The 19,238-nt window shown below is 35.5% G+C and overlaps 1 protein-coding gene across 1 annotated transcript in view; it reads right to left on the minus strand.

Annotated features, from left to right (window-relative positions):
• LOC306846787 (CUB and sushi domain-containing protein 3-like) overlaps positions 1–19,238 on the minus strand; it is a gene marked incomplete at its 5' end in the record, with an annotated part of 460,366 nt that overhangs the window by 196,715 nt on the left and 244,413 nt on the right. The window contains 2 exons of the mRNA XM_079380399.1: positions 4,800–4,877; positions 15,092–15,204. Coding sequence (XP_079236525.1) covers positions 4,800–4,877; positions 15,092–15,204 — 191 coding nt within the window. The remainder of the gene's footprint in view (positions 1–4,799; positions 4,878–15,091; positions 15,205–19,238) is intronic.

Genomic DNA, 19,238 nt, shown 5'->3' on the forward strand with positions numbered 1-19,238 from the left:
ATGATTTGGGTCAGCCAACAAATCAGATATAAGACTGCAGCGGACTGTTAGGTCAGCAGAAAGGATCATTGGTGTCCACCTGCCCAGCCTTCAAGACTTGTACTACTCCAGAGTGAAGAAACGGGCAGGTAACAACATCACAGACCCTTCTCACCCTGGACACGACCTGTTTGCACTTCTCCCCTCAGGCAGACGCTACAGATCTGTGTGCAATAGAACATCTAGGCATAAAAACTGTTTTTTCCCCCATGCCATCTCCAGCCTAAACAACTAACACAGGAATTATTACCTGTGTCCTGTAATTCATGCCTGTAATTCATTCCCCATCTCTAATTATTGACTCTCTCCCTAGTACTTTGTAAATATATATGCATATTTTTCTAAACAGCTGTATATATAGAAAGAGGCACAAATCTGTACATAAATCTTCTGTTCCAGATTCTTAAACATTATTATTATTATTGTTAAGTCTTATTTAAATGTTTCTGTTCTCGTGTCAGATATGTATGTATGTATGCATGTATGTACCAGAGCTTCTTAAAAACCACAACAAATTCCTCGTGTGTTTGCGCACACTTGACGAATAAAGCTGATTCTGATTCTGAGTGCATACATTTAAATCAAGCCATACGCGGCTTTGTGTTCTGTTTTGCCAGATGGTCACAAATTTAATATTATTTATTGTTTCTTTTCCCAAATCCTCACGGCCTCACCCTCTAGATTCGCAGGTTTATTTGATTGTTGTTTTAATCGCATCTCTTACTGTGGTAAACGTGGGGGAAAATGAAAGATTTCGTGGCCATGAATTAAGAATTCGTTACTATGACTTAAATTGCTCCCTCATTTAAATTAATTGGTTTTCTAGGGAACAAATGAATGAAACCTGGACAGTGGCCACAAATTAATATGTCGTAGGAACAAATTAACAAGTTGTATGAATGAATAGCCTATAGTATCTGTCCTGCTCGTGTGCACGCAGCCCTGTCAAAGCCAAGTGCCCGATATGCAACAATTATCTAGGAAAATTATAACTGAACATGACTTATTAATACATTTCAATACAAAATAACTTTAGTATTGTATCTGTTTTAATGTACTTTTAAAGTTTGGATCACATTAAAAGCGTAGTTTGTACATTAGTAAATAAATTTTGTGTAAGATCCAGCCCCTTCATCGTCACTAGCAGACGTTTGCACGTGTTTTGCCCTGAGCCGCACGCACCCCAAAATGAAACTGCTTAATCGTAGAAACTGTAGGGGTGGTGATGGCGCAGTGGATAAGACACATGCCTTTGATGTGAGAGACCCGGGTTCGAATCCACTGTGAGACACCAATGTGTCCCTGAGCAAGACACTTAACCCCTAGTTGCTCCAGAGGCGTGCGACCTCTGACATATATAGCAATTGTAAGACGCTTTGGATAAAAGCGTCAGCTAAATGAATAAATGTAAATGTAATCGGCCATCGATAGCTTTTATCGATTACATTGCTTATTGACAATTAATCGATCGTCGATTAATCGTTGACATCCCTAATTCACACAGACAAATACATACCCACACACACACTCTTGATGAAACACTCTCTTGACGCTGTATCTCACACAACACATTCAAGCACAAAACATTCATAAATTGAAAACACACACATCCCTAGCTAAACTGTCTTTACTCAGTGATAGGACCTGGCTGGTAAATAGAAAAACGACAATGTCAGAATCACATTCACTACCTTGCACAGTATAAAGTGTATTCTACATAATCGTCTGAATAAGGAGGCGATCAAATACTGATCAAATACTTATGAGCATATCGCATAGATTTTATTATTGTCAATTTATTCATATGAGGCCAATGCACAAACAAATCACAAATAAAACATAGCTTAATATAAATACTCAATGCTTCATGCCTTCTCTTGGACCTCACCAACATGCGTCAGGAAAAAAATGGCGCGTTCAGGTGAACACATAAACAGGGCGAGCAAGCGAACAAGCTATTAAACATGCAGTCACATGCACTCACTTCCGCATGATCAATGTAGACATGAGCATCCATGATGTCAATATTGACAAAATGTGTTTCCATATAGCCAATAAAGAAATATACCAGCTGGTTTGACTGTAAAACAGACATACCTGGTTCAATATAGAAATATATTGAAAAAAATTATACGGGCCTTCTTAATTCATTATTAAAACACTATAAAAATCAGCTTTAGGCACATGTAGGCACTGGGAATAAATAAATATAAAATTAAATATTTAAAAAATAAACCTCCATAGAGTTTTGCAGTTTTGGTTTATTATTGAAAACGGATGGCTAATACTTGAGATAGCTGACTTTAAATAAAGATGGAAAACAGTTAAGCTGAGCTGCTTATAGGTCTGAAAGGTAAATTTACTCAAAGAATGATATACTTAATTATAATTATTAGGACAGAACGCTAGAGAGTGGAACAGGCATACATTTCAAGCAACTACATGTTTGATATCAAAGATTTTTTTTTTCATTTGTATTCTGAATTTGAACACTTATGTGTTTACAAATCACAGTATCTTGAAATATTGCTACATAACTACAGGGAAAGCATAAAAGGTCAACGATTGCTCAGTCGACTGTAAACATTCCATCTTAACTGCATGATGTTCTGGAACACAAACATTTATGAACACATTTTGTTCCTAACAGAAAATTCTTTACGCTTCAGGCTCATTTGCTTTCTAACACTAGATTCTGAATACAACAAGGCAAATTGCATTAACAATGAAACAAGAAGGACTCTCTTTTAAGAAGCACATGTTTAAAACATATTCCAAAAGCATTAGAGGGGAGTCACTAGCTGTAAGCAGTACAATTGAAGTACAGAGTTCAATTTAAGGTATCTATGAACAACACTTTAAGAAGCACTTTAAACCATTACACCCAGCTCTATAAAGTCTAGCAAAAGACCCCCAACCTGCAGGTGTTTTTGACAATTCGCTATAAATATAGAGTATGTGATTGGTATCTTTATTATAACAATCCCATAGCAATATATTTAAAGCTAAACTGTACCGAAAACAGTTTTACGCATTTGTTTTTGCATATTCTTTGCCTGTCTTATGAGTCTAAAAAAATTTAACACTTTGCTAAACCACATTTCTGCTAGCCTTACACTACATCTAAAAGGCCACACTGCTTCAAATTCCTTCAATAGCTATAAAAGTAAAAAGCTAATTTCACACACAGAATGGAAAAGGCCTGAAATTATGGAAGGGCTGCTTACAGTGCATTATTCACAACAATATGCAAGTTACAAGAAAAATAACGTAATAGTGGATATTTCCCATGTTTGACACCTGCAATCTAGCTTGATAACTTTCACAATGGGTACTAGATCAGAACAGCATGGTGCAAACATTGCTCACTGTGTTGTGTTGTTGACGGGCGGAGAGACTGCTGGTTTGGAAATGACAAGGGAGATTGGTCATGCAAGCAATATCAGCAAATAACGACCCCCAAATAAAGCAATAAAAAAAATGAACCTAAATCGAAAAAACATAGCACACTCTGACAACACAAATACATTCAAAGGAAAATAAGAAGAGCACGAGCAAGCCAAAAAAGAAATGAGTCAATTAAAACAAACATGACATTGTTGAAGATCATTGCAGGTTTTTAAATATTTGGTCAATGGGATACATCCTGTTGTAGTTTATCTCAAGCTGAAGTGACTGTTACTGCATATGTAGCTGTAGAACTAATTTGCAATGCTGGACTTTCTTTCAGGGGGAAAAAAAGATTACTCTAAATATAGAACAAGCTTTCCTTCTCCATTTTAAAGTGTAAGTTGTTATATACAGTATGTTCATAATAAAGGGGGTTTCAAACCCAAAAGGCTTAAAAATTATAATTAAATGAAATATAATTATAATTTCCAGTATTTTCCATAATTTTCCATATTTCCCTTAAGTACAAAATAAAATAAGAAATATTAAATTATTATTATATTTTAGAATATTGTGCTTACTAAAAAATATCTGGCTTTTTATTCTATTTATTCCATACAATAATATTTACCATTATATTTAGAGATTATTGGAAAAAAATATTTTTTAATAACCCCTGTTTTGGGGATTTGAAAGGGCTATTAAAATCTATAGGGCTGGCTCCACCTTAGTGCAACTAATACTTAGTGTAATAGTTGTCAATAGCTGTCAAAGTAATCATTGAAATAAAATGTTTCTGAGACACGTGAGTGCATGCTAGAACATTAAAATGAAGAAACATGAATTTAAGTTTCATGTCACTGTCTTGTTTAATTCAATTATGGATAAGTCTGATGTCTGTTACCTAATTCGCAAGGTTAAACATTTTCTGTACTTAAACAAATCCATAATTTTTAAACTAACCTTTTAGACCAAAGGCCATAAAAACAAATCTTTGTTTTTGAAAGTAAAATGAAGAGCATCTAAGGCAAACTGGATGTTGATATAAAAATGATAGGAATTTACAAAGAGCGCAGATAACACGAGCCACAAGGTCACTCCCTCATTACGGTGTACAAATCACAATTTTACTGTAAACTGCCATTCATGCTTTTGAGGAAATAACTCTCAGTGGGGAGTTTAAATTAAATCAGCTAGAAACTTCTGCTTGTGAGATATTTGTGGGAACTGAAATTCATCCGTGATTTCGCCGATAAATGCTTATCAGCACAAGATGATCTTGCAATGATCTTACAGTCACTGTTTGCTGTAATCGACTCCAAACGAGTAACACAGATTTACCATAAAATAGTAACAAAGGGTAGACTCACAGATAGAAAACTTGTTGCTGTTGTCTTTGCCAGGGAATAATTTTACTCCTCTAGATTTGAAATCTACAGACCTTTTCACTAGTTAAAAGGGAAAAAATGAAACAAAAAAACATGAAATCAGGTGAAACAGGTTTTAAATAAACTTGTAAGCATTGAAAAATAAACCATCATCAAGCGCATGACAGAGAAGAGCAGAAAAGTATAGCAGTGTCAACAGTTTCCAAAGTGCTCTGCAAACAGAAAAAATGGGCTTGTGTTGAATAAAAGGCAAGGGCTTAAAATGAAAAAGTGAGGAAAAAAAGATTAATAAAAGAGTGGAGGGACAGGACTTCTGTTCAGTTGTCACCCTTGACAAGGGGAAGATTTCAGCTTGCGCTGCATGTCTACACCATTCGAAGCAGACTTTGTCTAATGCCTCTGTGAAGTATTTTGGGCCACAAATATCTGCCAAGGTATTCCTACGGGGGAAAAGTGGCTGTTGACATGCATGCAGACAAATGGCACAGTCCTTAGGGCTAATCCAGACAAGCATGTAGCCCAGCATGTCAAAGGTCAAACAGAAGTCTTGTTGGGAATGCAAAAGCTCATAATAATAATAATGAAAATGATGATAATATCAACTAGTCCACTCTGAATATTTGTTAAAACATTGTGGAAAAAGCTTTATTTGCATTAATGCCTCTTCTTCCCTTTGTAAATGGTGCATGTCATTAAACAAGCTAACTAATAAATGCATAATGAGTGCAAAGCAACGCGAACAATTCCTGGTCATCGCATTAGTTATGGGAAGACCGACCTGAAAATGAACCTTGGCTTTGCCATCAGATGGAGTGATGGGACAGTGACTAGAACTCGGTAACAGCCAGGTTAAACGGACGAAAATTAGAAATTCCATATGAAATTAGTGTGATTTTCTGTCAGTAAATTTGTCATTGCCAGTTAAATATGTAATCATTTGAACACATGGAGCTATGAGCAAACAACAGCCTTCATTTTATACTTTAAAACCGCATCTGCAAAATTATTGGAAATGGGATTTGTAAATTTTCATAGAAAACAACTGTTACCCCCATAATAGAGTTGTAAATGTTTGTCTCTTCAACTGAAGTGGATGTCACAGGGAAAAGAGAACATGTTGGGGCTCTAAACTTTGTGTAAATCGGAGATGTGGTATTACTGTACAGAGCCATGCAAATACACATTCAACAATGGCTCTACTTCCTACAGAGATACAATACATTCCTCTTTCAGAGGAATACATATTCAGTTTTTGATAAAGAGGGGCCTAAATGTGACAGTTCAGGCAGCCTACGAATATGAATGAAATATGATGTTTGCCCACCCTTACATAATCTTTTACCAAACACTGTTCCAGCATTTGTAACTTCATTCTTCAAAACCCTTTGATCGGTCCATATGCTTCTCAAAAAACACTTTCACAGCTAGAAAAGCAGTGATTTTAACCACACGATACATCAAGTCCAATGCCAATCAAATCCACCAATAAATAAATAAATAAATAAAACTACATACTAAAGAATATTTGAAGTCTTATGTGTAAAACGTTCAAAGTACACTTACAAAGAACATTCATTGATAAATGGTCTGGGAACAGTACATTTTAGACAACATTTGAGGCATAGTGTTGCTAGATACAGAACATAATTGACTCAATACGTACTTTTTGTTAAATCAGATGACAGCTGCAGCAAAGCATTTATAACACAAGTAAACCAGGTCAACAGTAGTGCATTTTTGTTCAAGACTTGCATGAATGATAACAGCAGTAAAAACCTGTTTAGTATTTGAGCTGTAAAGTTATCTAAACCACCATTTTAGAAGTGGTAATACTTTTAAGGTGGATGAGAGCGATTTGAAATTATTTTCTGTGCTAATCAACATTATGCCAGAATTAAAATGTACTGACCCAGAGCATTACTTTAAAGTCACCCTTTAGTGTTTTGAAGTTGATGTGTTAAAAAACTGTTTAAACACGTCAACTTCAAAACAGATGGTCCCTTTTTTAACTAAACTGAATGCACCCCTGTATATCTGGAGGAAGCTGTTTAAGAATGATAGGTGATTATAACACACCTACAGTATCCAGCCGAAAATGGAATCATTCTATCAACTCCTAATGGAATCTCACTTTCATTACTGAGCACCCATTAACACCCACTGGATCAGCCCATCACCATAAATAAATAAAAACCAATGAAAAACTGATCTCAAAAAGCCTTCAACATGAACCTATTTAGCATTCATTTGAATATGCTATTGACATAGACACACCCAGATCCAAAGGTTTAGTAAATTATTCCGTAGATGTAAATTTGCTCTGGCACCTGTTTCTACTTAAAAGGTTTATGCTGAATAAATAATTTGACACGAGGCCTGCAAATGAGATGCTGTGCAAGTGACAAGACATTAAAACCGAGGAAAGGACTGTTGACCTTAGACAATGACATGACATTAAACCACTTTTAAAGGTACATTAAAACACACTGAAATTACACATTATGCTAATTGCCATAATACTTCCTTTTTCCTATCAAAAGAAAACAAATCTAACGCTAAACTTCAATCTTAATCACAACTTAAGCTGTGGCACATCATCTCATTAACACGGGATGCTCTATCGATATAAACTTGAGTAGAAACACTGACATAAAATTGTAATACATGTGATTAATTAGAATTTTTTTGGCAGAAACGGGCTATACACCAGAATGATGACACATTTCTGTTTTGAAAATGAAAGCCATTTTACCAAATTATGTTTCAGCATCACTTATGTCACTTTGGACATCTCAAGTAAATTGCTTATCGCTTCTTGAGTATCGCAAATGGCGCAAAATGTTGTAAATCATCAATAAAACTAAGATCAGACTATAAACACCCAAGACAACACATTAAAACACAAACTCATTCATTACAATTCCCAACCAACAGCCTGGATGCAACATCAGCGATCTGTATCACATGCACACATGTATGCTAAATACAGTATATTTTAATGAAAAGAAGCTGTTCTGCATTCCTTCTACCCCAAATATGCATCTATATGGGCAATAAAGAATTACTGTCTATTACCTGTCAAACCAAACTTGCCTCAAATTCTTTATGGCACCGAACTGACATTTTACATCTATAATTAGTCATTTAACATTTTCCTGAGCCTCCACATGTATGACAAAGGCATTTCAACACCTATTCAGGCTAAGAACGCTTTTCAAACACTAATTAATTTAAAAATCGAGCAGCTGTCAGCAGCTAACCAAGGTCAACATATTCATAGTTTCTTGGAAGTGACTGCTTCACTGAGCTGCACAGGATGTGGTGGGTACAAATCAAATCTTCAAATCCCCATTGCAAGGAACTCATCAACTCAAACCCAACTGCTTGTGATGGGTTCGAAGGTTTGCGATCACAAACATTTGTTTTTCTTGTTGCTGCAGACTCACACCTTCACCTGTTTGTTCCGTTAAAGTTAAGCGAAGATTTCAAAACACAATCAACAAGCTACTGCATCAAAACTCCAGGTGAAAGTGCTTTCAATCTACTTTGCCTTTCATTTTATATGTACATTGGCTCTTACAGGTATCTTTGATGTGATCTCAGAAATGTCCTTGCATTGCCACCTTATCTCTCTGCTGAGTCCCTTGGCAACCTATCCCCATGTCCATCTAGCCAAGGATAGATTACAGTAATTGTTTTCCGCCCCGGATGTCAGATTATTAGCTGGACCAAAGTCAAGCATGGATCCTGTGCACCATTTGTTATCGGATAGGAAATAGTGATACTATCATATTTCCCTGCCATAAAATTGACCTTCACCTTCTTACTGTGAGGGCAACATTACATAACATCTCAGTTGTGACTATACCAGCAACAGGGCCACACAGGTTTAGCATCTGATTAGTATTCTTATAGTTTAATGCAAATTACAATTCATCGACCCGCTTGATTGTGCTTTTCATTAAACAACTGTCTCTAATAAAACTGTTGAGATAAATGATGAACAGAGCAGAAGTATAATAATACTTGCGGAATACTTGCCACTTTCTGGCCATTACTTCATCTGAAAGCCCTCCTGAGTGAATTCTGACATAACTCTTGGATAAATCTCCTCTGCTGAAACCAAGCGCGCTACTCTTGTCTAGAAGTAATGGCAACACTGAGAGCCATTAGAGTTACGGATATATTTTTCTCCTGGCGACGTTTACCCTTTAAAGACTCATATACCCCTAAGGACTCAGACGCTTACAAAACCTCTGCATTATCAATGAATAGTGGATGGCCTTTTCTTTAATGGAGACTTTCTTTTGTAGATTGAGGGTGGGGGTGTCTAATATCAGATGTGGCCTCAGGACGGTCTTATTGACCTCTGCAAGCACAAAACTCAATCACGATAGAACGTATATTTCAGTTCTTTTATTTACAGTTACTTAAGTCATTCAAGTAAGCAAGAAGAAAACTGTAAATGACCTATGAGGAGAGATAAATACAGCCAATGTTGCTCAGGGGTAACTTTGGTAGCTATTTCTGCTTCTGTGAATAATCTATACAACAAAAAACACTTCTGTGCGCCCTTAGGTTGCTTATATATGAGTAAACATTAATAACCACTGCCGACCAGTAAAGAAAATACTAGCTGTGCATTTGTTGATCCATTGGCACTTTTGATAGTAACATGTTGGCTATGATAAGCATATCAAGCATCACTCTTTCCAGAGAATTATGTACAGTATGTAAGAGATGATCCATAGGTGCTCACTATATTATTATTATGTTATAAATATAAATTATTAGCCACTCTAGTCAAAGCAAGTTTTTATTTTCTCTCTTTAAAATCATTCAAATCATCAGATTTCCTGCTGTTCTTGTAAATGATTCTGTTTAGACAACCTCTTCATGCTTTTTTAGCTTGGTTATCAATTAGACTGCAATGTTACTTTATCCAAATAACTAGATAACAAAACAATAAGACTGATTTCAAGACATTTTTTCCACTTAGCAACAGCTCACCCATTTTTAGAACAGAAGTGAAAGGGAAATTGTGCTCTAAAAATACTGATACTGCCGTTTATTTGCATGGACTGTTTACGCTGGGTTTATTCACTGTATTTTTCAATGCAGAAGTAACCCATTTCCTGTGAATGTTCGTGACTTACGATTCATTAGGTTTAGTTACAGGTAAACAAATAAAAGAATAACAAAATTATTTTGCACAACAAACTGTGCGTTTATGTAATTATGACACTAAATTACAAGAATATAATAACAAATACTAATTCGCAATGTCAACTCTGTTTTTAAACATTTTATGAACAAAAGTCAATTAATGTTTTCCTTCCAAATCTCAAAAAAGTAAAGTTTCTCAAAAAGTATAATGCTTGCCAAAAACTAAAAATAGACAGCACACCTAAAACTGAAATTCAATTGAACTGAATAATCTACAAAACTAGGATTGCACATTGTCATTAAGATGTTTAATATTCACCCTTTTGATTTAAGTTTATTTTTTCTTATCCTTTTGACATTGTTTTTTTCCCTTTGTTTTAAGAATGAATTAAACGACAAATAGGCCTATACATAAAACGAGAAAATGTTGCAAATCAAGTAAAGATAAGCAAATAAAAAACCTTAAATTGAATCTCTGACAATAAGTCTCAATGTCTTATGTATTTTATTTATGTAATTTGCTAACTGCTAATTACAAATTAAAATGATTTTCCAGTGTTGACTAGAAAACTATAAGCAGAATGTTCGAGGAATATCAACAGAGTACTGTCTTGCTTGCCCTGTACAGATGGTGATGGGCAGTTTGGCACTGAAATATTCAGTGAGAGGTTCTGGGATTCCACTCTGTTGCCTAAAATTGAGACAATGGTGTGTGTTTACATGTCAACTTGCTTTTGCCTAAAGCCCATGCAGGCACAGATCCAAAAGACAGTGAAGCCAGAGTTTGAGTCTGAAATCTATTATTTTAGACCTAGCATTGTTCAGTCAAGACACTATGCTACAGTTTATGAAATACTGATAATGTGATATTCTTTATTTTATTATGTTGTTACACCGATATGTCAACAACTTTGATCTCTATATTAGATTAATTTCACTTTTCCAGTTCTCCAATTCAAAGGCTACATTGCTAAAAAAAATTATAACACAATGTTCTGTTGACATTTAAGAGGAAATTTGAAATGCCCAACTTAAGCACAGCAGGCCACAGAGTAAGCCATTGTCTTCATTACAGACTGTTTGCTGGAGTTTCTGTAGCACTGATGGCATTAAGTTAAGGAAATTCCTGAGGAATAGTGTTTGACATAGACATCGTAGAGTCCAGCCAAATAATTACTCCCTCAGGCGAACTGAATCCAGTACGAACATGCAAGATTGTAACCAGTTTAAACGGACGGTGGCAGGAGTGACCATCAAAGGAGGACTTTATTAGATGTGGCATCCACTCCAGGGAAGGCATGACAGAGAACCTGTGGCCACATACGAATTTCAAGCTCTATTTCTAACTGGACTACTCTGAAAAGTGAGCGAGAAGTGTTGCAAAGTGCTTGCTGTGTCATCAAAAGCTACAACACCAAGTTTGGTAGAAGAACTCTATTTGCACATTTGCAATTCTTATTGGCGTTATGAAAGCTGGCTCCCCTGGCCCTTTGCCAACATCTTTGCCCTAGTTTACACGACTTATCTTGGATTATTCTTCATTATCATGCTCACCTCTAAATGACTTAGGCTTGAAGGAGAAGTTTGTTTTGCGTTTTTGACACCACTACCATCTGTACATGCAAACTACCGTGTTTATTTAGTTGCTTTAGGGGTAGAATGATGTCTTACTCTTAACACAATAAGGCATTTCATTCTTGCAAGATGCATTTGCATTCTTAATGCAGACAGAAACAAGCTGCTGCTCCCTGAGTACCTGAGCAGAAGATTAAAAAAAATAAAAACTTAAGAGAACCTTAAGGTGACAATACACTTTCCGTTATAACCATTTTCTTAAAGGCTAATTCACACTGCAGTGACAGACATTCCAGACATGACAAATGCCAAGATGCTCATTCGCTGAAAAACAAGTGCGTCCAATGCCAACAGAGGCAGACGGGATAATACACTGATCCGACAAAACCTGACAGATGTGTCTATTGCCGTTGGTTGGTGCCTGTCATCGCAGTGTAAATTGGCCTTAAGATGTTTCTTGTAATTAACTGGCTTTAAGAAGTTTCTTGATATTAATTGGCCTTAAGAAGTTTCTTGCTATTAGGCCAGGACAGAATTTATTATTTAACATTTATTTAAAAAATGTAAGTAAATATATTACATGATATGTACATTAATTAATCAAATTAATTGCCACTAATTGCACATATCAATATTTGATAACAAATGAATTTCTTATTTTCTCTTTTTTTTTCATTGTGTTTCCTTACATTTAAACTGCAATTCTAAGTCCTTTTATAGATGACTCTCTCTCTCTCTCTCTCTCTCTCTCTCTCTCTCTCTCCCTATCTATCTATATTTTTTTGAAGATACTATAGACCTCCCACTCACTTCATTTTGCCAAGTTGCTGTACTCGAACTCATTATTTCATATATAATAATTTAATCAGTTCAGCTCCTGGTCAGATCTCTAGTGCCATATTGAGAATTTGATTAAATTTTATGAATGCGACACATTTACTGGCCAGCTTTACTAGCAAGCCTTCCAGCTAGCACCTCCAAGTCTTTACAGGTGATTCAGAAAACAGCAGCACGTCTGGACTTCAATCAGCTAAAGAAAAGCCATATCATACACTTTCCACTCGCTGCCTGTTGCCGCTAGCAACAAATTCTCAAGGCTCTGATTTTAGCATAAAGAATTTACATTCCCTCTCGTTCCCTGTGGTCAGTGAATCAACAATGCCTGGAGGAACCATCACAATGCAGCACAAGGTCACTTTCAAAAACTTTACGCTTACTGTGACTACTAACCTTCATTACAGGAATCCATTCCAATCTTCAGAAATCGTCCGAAGACACACCTTTCAATGGAGCATATGACTAATGACCCGAAATAAAATACTAAAACGAGGAACTGAATATAAAAAAATATTAAAAATATATATTTTGGGGAAAATAAACATATAATAAAAATAATTACTCTTAAAGCACTTACACCTTTACTCTATCATTATACTTTTCTCTAAATATTTTTAGGCACTATTCTTATTTCTCCATTTAATTAGTTAAAAAGATTAAAAAGTGTGCTAAATGGATGGATGTTATATGAAGAAAAGCTTTTCCTTTAATAACAAAAATAAAAAATCCTATAGTAATTTTGTATAATTTTGTAATGTCAGATTAAGAAAATCATCCAACTTTTTTTTTCTGTAATTACTGGTTCAGAATGAATAATGAGTAGACGAACATGTCTACCTCATACTCTTGCTTCTGAACTGAGTTTCTCAGATAGAGACCTGGGTAGTCTGTGTATATTGAAGCCAATCAGTCCCTGCCAATAACAGCTTTATTTTCTGCAGATGAGCGTTTCCATCAACTGGCATCTTGAACCAGCAACAGCTGGTTAATGTGTATAAGAGTGGAGTGGGCCGAAATGGAATGGGCTTCCATTCTGATGGCATCTCTTTCAGATGAATCAGTGGTCTAAATTGGATTTTGCTAGGCTATGTCCTGAAGCGAAGTGCAGATGTTGCTTTTTGAACCCGATCACTTGTCCTGGTGATGCAGTGAGTACCTGCTATATCACAGTCAAAACTCATGCCAGCTCAATTCAATGCAGCAAGCTTCTAATCAGCACTCTTGGATCTTACACAAATCAAACAAATCCAATCCTAAAGCCAAACTTCTGCTCACATTTTCAATTAACCAAGATGATTGCATGTCTATTTAGAGGAATGGGCACAGAGGCAGACTGACCTGACAGGTCTCTAAAGTTACACAAATAGAAGTACGTTTCCAGAAAGGGATAAAAAATGTAAATTTGGAAAAAATGTAAACTCTGAATTCATAATTGCAAAATATAAATTCAGAATTCTGACTTTCCCTCGCTATTCCAAGTTTACATCTCACAATTCTGACATTTTTACTCAGAATTCTGAGTTTACATCTCGCAATTCTATTATATATATATATATATATATATATATATATATATATATATATATATATATATATATATATATATATATATATATATATATACTGTATATATTATTTCTGCCACAGAATAATAATAAAAAAACAGTAATTGCAACTTTATATCTCATAATTCTGACTTTTCTTCTTAGAATGGTAAGATATGTTTAAATATTGCAATTGCAAGAACAAAAATTGCTAGAAAAAAGGTCAGAATTGTGAAAATAATTAGCAATTACTTTTTTTATTCATGTGGCAGAATGTAGCTTTCATACAAAAATCATATATCCATGCAAATGAGGTTTGTTTTTACTGAAGGCTCAGAAAAGAATCCAAACGACCCAGTGAAGACGTATATAAATTTCCATATAAAACAACATTATGCAACACTTCTGTAAGATAATAGCATATAGATATGTAAGGGTTGGCAAACAATTTCATATTTCACTCCAGACCTCTACAGAACAGCTTCCAGTGAATGGTTGTAGACACTGGAATCTAGTTTATGGTAAATGTGTGTAAGTAGTTCACAAACACAGTATGCAGCCAAGCACATGAGGAAAATTATGGCTATGGATGACCTGTCAAAGCATAAAACTTAAAAGCGGCTTGCTTTTCGCCGTTCTTTCTTTCAACCCTAACATTTTTTTTACATTTGAGCTTCCTTTTTTATGAGAGAAGCAAAAAGATAGCTACTTCCAAAAAAGACAAAACATGATTTGTTGTTGAAATATGAGTTAGTTTGGAGAAACGGCACAAAACAAAACAAATCAACCAAAAAAGGAAAGAGGCATTCAAGCATTGGCAACAAAAACAACACTTTTCTGACTCTGAAAGTTGAAAGTTATTGCAAAAAGAGCCATGTGAGCTGAAGTCAATGACAATCAACACAGTTTTGAATGATCTTTTTCATGCTTGCATTAAATAGACATCAATTGATATCAAAATGTGTTTCACATAAAACTCCAATGCTCTTTTTTTTGCACCCTTTATGCAACAAAAATCATCAAATCAAAGATAAATAATCGTGTAATTAATAATCCGGAGAGGACAATCGAATAGACTTTCACTAAAGTGTTCACAAGAGCAACACTAGCCATGGAAACCATGCATTTGCAATGACAAAGCAAGCAGTTTACCTTGATAATGGGCGCTGAAGCCTTTGTATCGATGGTTGCTGTCAGTAACAAAGTGTAACCTCAGCCAGTTCTTGTTGCTAACAATAGGCGATGGGACATTCATTCCGGATAGCCTGTAAAACATGAAGGAAAGCTCTTTACATTTGTTACGAAACATCCCCCATTAACAGCGACAACAAAACACATTTATAATAACATGGCATTTGTCTAGAGAGGCTGTAAAACTCACGTTTTGTAGATGTACAATGATAGATAGCACCGTCAAAATTAGTTTAAATGATCTGTCTGTTTAGGCTGTGAAAGTAGATGTTTGGATAGTCAATATTTCATCTTCTGAAGTGTAAAACTTTCTGAGAGCTCATAATATACTACCAAGGCCACTGATCTAATACTCTGACATTTTGAGGCATGACACTTGGGACATTTAACGGAGTACAAGCACCTTAACACTTAGGTCACTTACTCATGAAGTGCAAGCCGGGCCAGATACAGACAGCACGCTCCCTGGACACTTTTGAGGGGCGGTGCACACAAACTGAACATTTTGACAAGTAAAACACATCGTGTGTGTATGTGTGTGCGAGCACAGTGTGTCGTGAATCAGCGTGGTGCTGCAACAGAGGACAGAGGTCATTGTAACCCCAACCCTCCACCCATCAAAATGCTCCATCTTCATCCTACATCCGTCTCACTTTATTGATGACTAACTGGAGATGTCATTAAAGGACATGGCCACATGAATCACACTTTAATGGCCTTCACAGGCTGGAGCGGAGCCATATCATTACTGTTATCTTTCTGTCTCTCTCTCTTTCGCTCCCACACACACACAGGCAGTTTACATTCTTTTGCTTAAACTTAAAGGTAAAGTCTGTAATTTCCGTGCCACTAGTGTCACCACAGAGAATTATAAAAATAATGACGGTTTGTAATATGTTTTTCCAGTACAAAGCACGACTGCGAGTGTGACAGTTTCAATACAGCACAGCAGTTCAACAAATAATATGTTAATATTGGGTAACTTACATTGCAGACAATATGTCCAGTTACTGTGTACGTTTTCTGGTCCACATACGAAAATATTTCCAAACGAAGTCAAACAAATGTGGCGTACATACGTGAGTCCGCGCAAAACTTACCAGTGCTATTTTGTTCCTGAATGCATCCATGTTTTGAATGAATCGGCTGAGTTAATGATTCACTCACTCATTCAAATTCAATAAGAAATTCAATTGTTCATTCAGGAAAAAGTTGATTCGGACAATTCACTCATAAAGATAGTCATTTGTCGCCACCTACTGGCGCAATGATGTAACTAGATTGTTTTTTTGTTTTTTTTAACTATAGTTTATTTAGTTTATTAGTTTTACAAAAAAAATTGAGTTGGTGGATTTTTTAAATTATAGGCTGGTTGTTTTCACACACTGCAGCCACACAACTGTGTTCAAACACCTTATAAAAGTGATTTTTGCATAATAGGTCCCCTTTAATAAACATTTCACATTCAATTAAACAATTTAGGCCTATTTAAAATATTCATTACAACAGTTCATCACAGCCTTTTTTTTCTTTTTAAAGCTACTTACTATGTTCTAAAATATATGCAAGACATTTTTTAGCATTGCATCTTTTCTTCACATGCATTTTACAAAAGGCAAGGGTGCATTACGTCAATTTCCAAATTACCACATGTCCCAGAAGAGCCCTACGAGATAGCAGAAGGAATTGAATTCACCCCATTAACTTAAATATTTAGATTCAGTTCAGCAAAAACACTGATTCATTTCAGATTAATTTTGTGTCTATTTCTGCAAGTTACAAGTATGAACATTATGAATAATTCTTTCAAACAATCACACGACAGATTCCTTGAGAAGGAAAGAAACACCAAATACAGCACCATTTTAAAATACAGATAATAGAAAGACAGCCAAACAATACCTTGACATATATTACAAATCATAATAGTGTAGCCTAATATAATATATTTCATATTACAAAAAAAGGTGACCTGTGGCCTAGAAATAAAATATTTGAACCAATTCAAAATCTTACAATTTGTAGTATAGTCACACACATATTTTGCTTGGATTGATGTAGTATTTCATACTGTTCCATAGCCTCCCAAAGGGACAACTGATTTTCTGACATTTGAATAATGTGTCCTTGAAATATGTATGCAGGAGTTGTCTGAAACTTGCATGAATATGTTTGTCACATTCTTGTCATGCAGTGGCACAATCACAAAACAACAACACTTGCACACATAACCCATTCCATGTTCATGACTTTACATGTCTCAGTGAGTTTAAATATAAATCTGAAATGGAGTCCCATAAATTAAACATATGCTCCTATAAAGATCATAAATTAATTAGTCAAAACTGATTTTTTTCCTTCAGTTTTATGGGCATAATCTACTTTAGGAAATTAAGTATGGCAAATGCCCCTTAAATTTAAAGGCACAGCATTAAAAGCTTTAGTTTTATCCATTTTGCTGCCAATAACCTATGCTCACAAAGCAGTCCATGCCAAAATAGACTTCATAATCATCTTGTTGGGTAATGCATTGTTAAATATTTGAACTATATTATGAATTCATTACTTTTTAATTCTTTATTCTGTGCATAAAATGCAAAATGTGTTTCAGCATTAAAATGACTTAAATGTATGAACTTGACATTAGATTTTCCCATATTGTTAAAAATGGCATATAGGCTATATATATAGAAAAGCTAGTTCATGCTTTCATGACCTCTAGACTGGACTATTGTAATGCACTGCTAGGTGGCTGTCCTGCATCTTCAATAAACAAGCTAAAGGTAGTCCAAAATGCAGCTGCTAGAGTCTTTACCAGGTCAAGAAAATATGATCATATTACCCCAATTTTACATTCTCTGCACTGGCTACCTATTAAGTTCCGTATCATTTACAAAAAAATATTACTACTTAATTTTAAGGCCCTAAATGGTTTAGCTAGATACCTAACTAGTCCTCTATCACGCTACAATCCATTACGCTCCCTAAGGTCGCAAAACTCTGGACTCTTGGATAGCAAAGTCCACTAAAGGAGGTAGAGCTTTTTCACATGTGGCTCCCAAACTCTGGAATAGCCTTCCTGATAACGTTCGGGGTTCAGACACACTCTCTGTTTAAATCTAGATTAAAGACACATCTCTTTAGCCAAGCATTCACATAATGTATCTCATAACCATGTACTTCAGTTACATCTGATCAAATGCACATTTTCATTCTTTTGCTTGGGTTGAGCACATAATTTTTTGCTTAGTTAGAACAGTAGCTACACTACTTTTTCTCTATTACCTTCTCTGTTTCTGCGTAACTAGGAATTACACAAGCTTCAGTCTGGATCCAGCCCTTACAAAGACATGAGATGACCGAACACCTGAGAAGAGATGATGCCAAACCCCCAGAGGACCTAAGATAATGCCAACCCTTAGACAACATACATAACTACCAAATGTTGCATTACATGAAATTATCTAACTGCTTGATTTTTACTGTACATTTCTGCCATATGGACATCATCTTCAGATAGTCACCACTGATAAGCTATTACTAAATATAATGTAGAAACTTGAATTTTCTGTAAAGCTGCTTTGCAACGATTTGCATCGTGAAAAGCGCTATACAAATAAACTTGAATTGAATATAGTAGTCTAGTGGTCAACATTTGAAGTGGATCAAAAATGTTCAAAGTTGTGCTAAGACAAGAACGCACTTTAGGTTTTTAGGACAACTTTGATAAAAGGTTTTGATCCACTTAAAATGTTGACTACTATATATTGATTACTTTAAAAGTACAATCTTTATTAGGGCCCAAGCCAGTAAGGCGCAGGGCCCTATTGTTCTTCTAAGGATTATTAGGGCCCAAGCCAGTAAGGCGCAGGGCCCTATTGTTCTTCTAAGGATTATTAGGGCCCAAGCCAGTAAGGCGCAGGGCCCTATTGTTCTTCTAAGGATTATTAGGGCCCAAGCCAGTAAGGCGCAGGGCCCTATTGTTCTTCTAAGGATTATTATTTTTTTTTTTTTTTTTTTTTTTTTTATTTTTTATTTCAATCATCCGGGCACTTTTGGGGGCCTTAACGTGCCCGAAAACTCTTGAAAATTGGCACGCACATTGGAA

Source organism: Barbus barbus, assembly GCF_936440315.1.
Source record: "Barbus barbus genome assembly, chromosome: 27".
Taxonomy (NCBI): domain Eukaryota; kingdom Metazoa; phylum Chordata; class Actinopteri; order Cypriniformes; family Cyprinidae; genus Barbus; species Barbus barbus.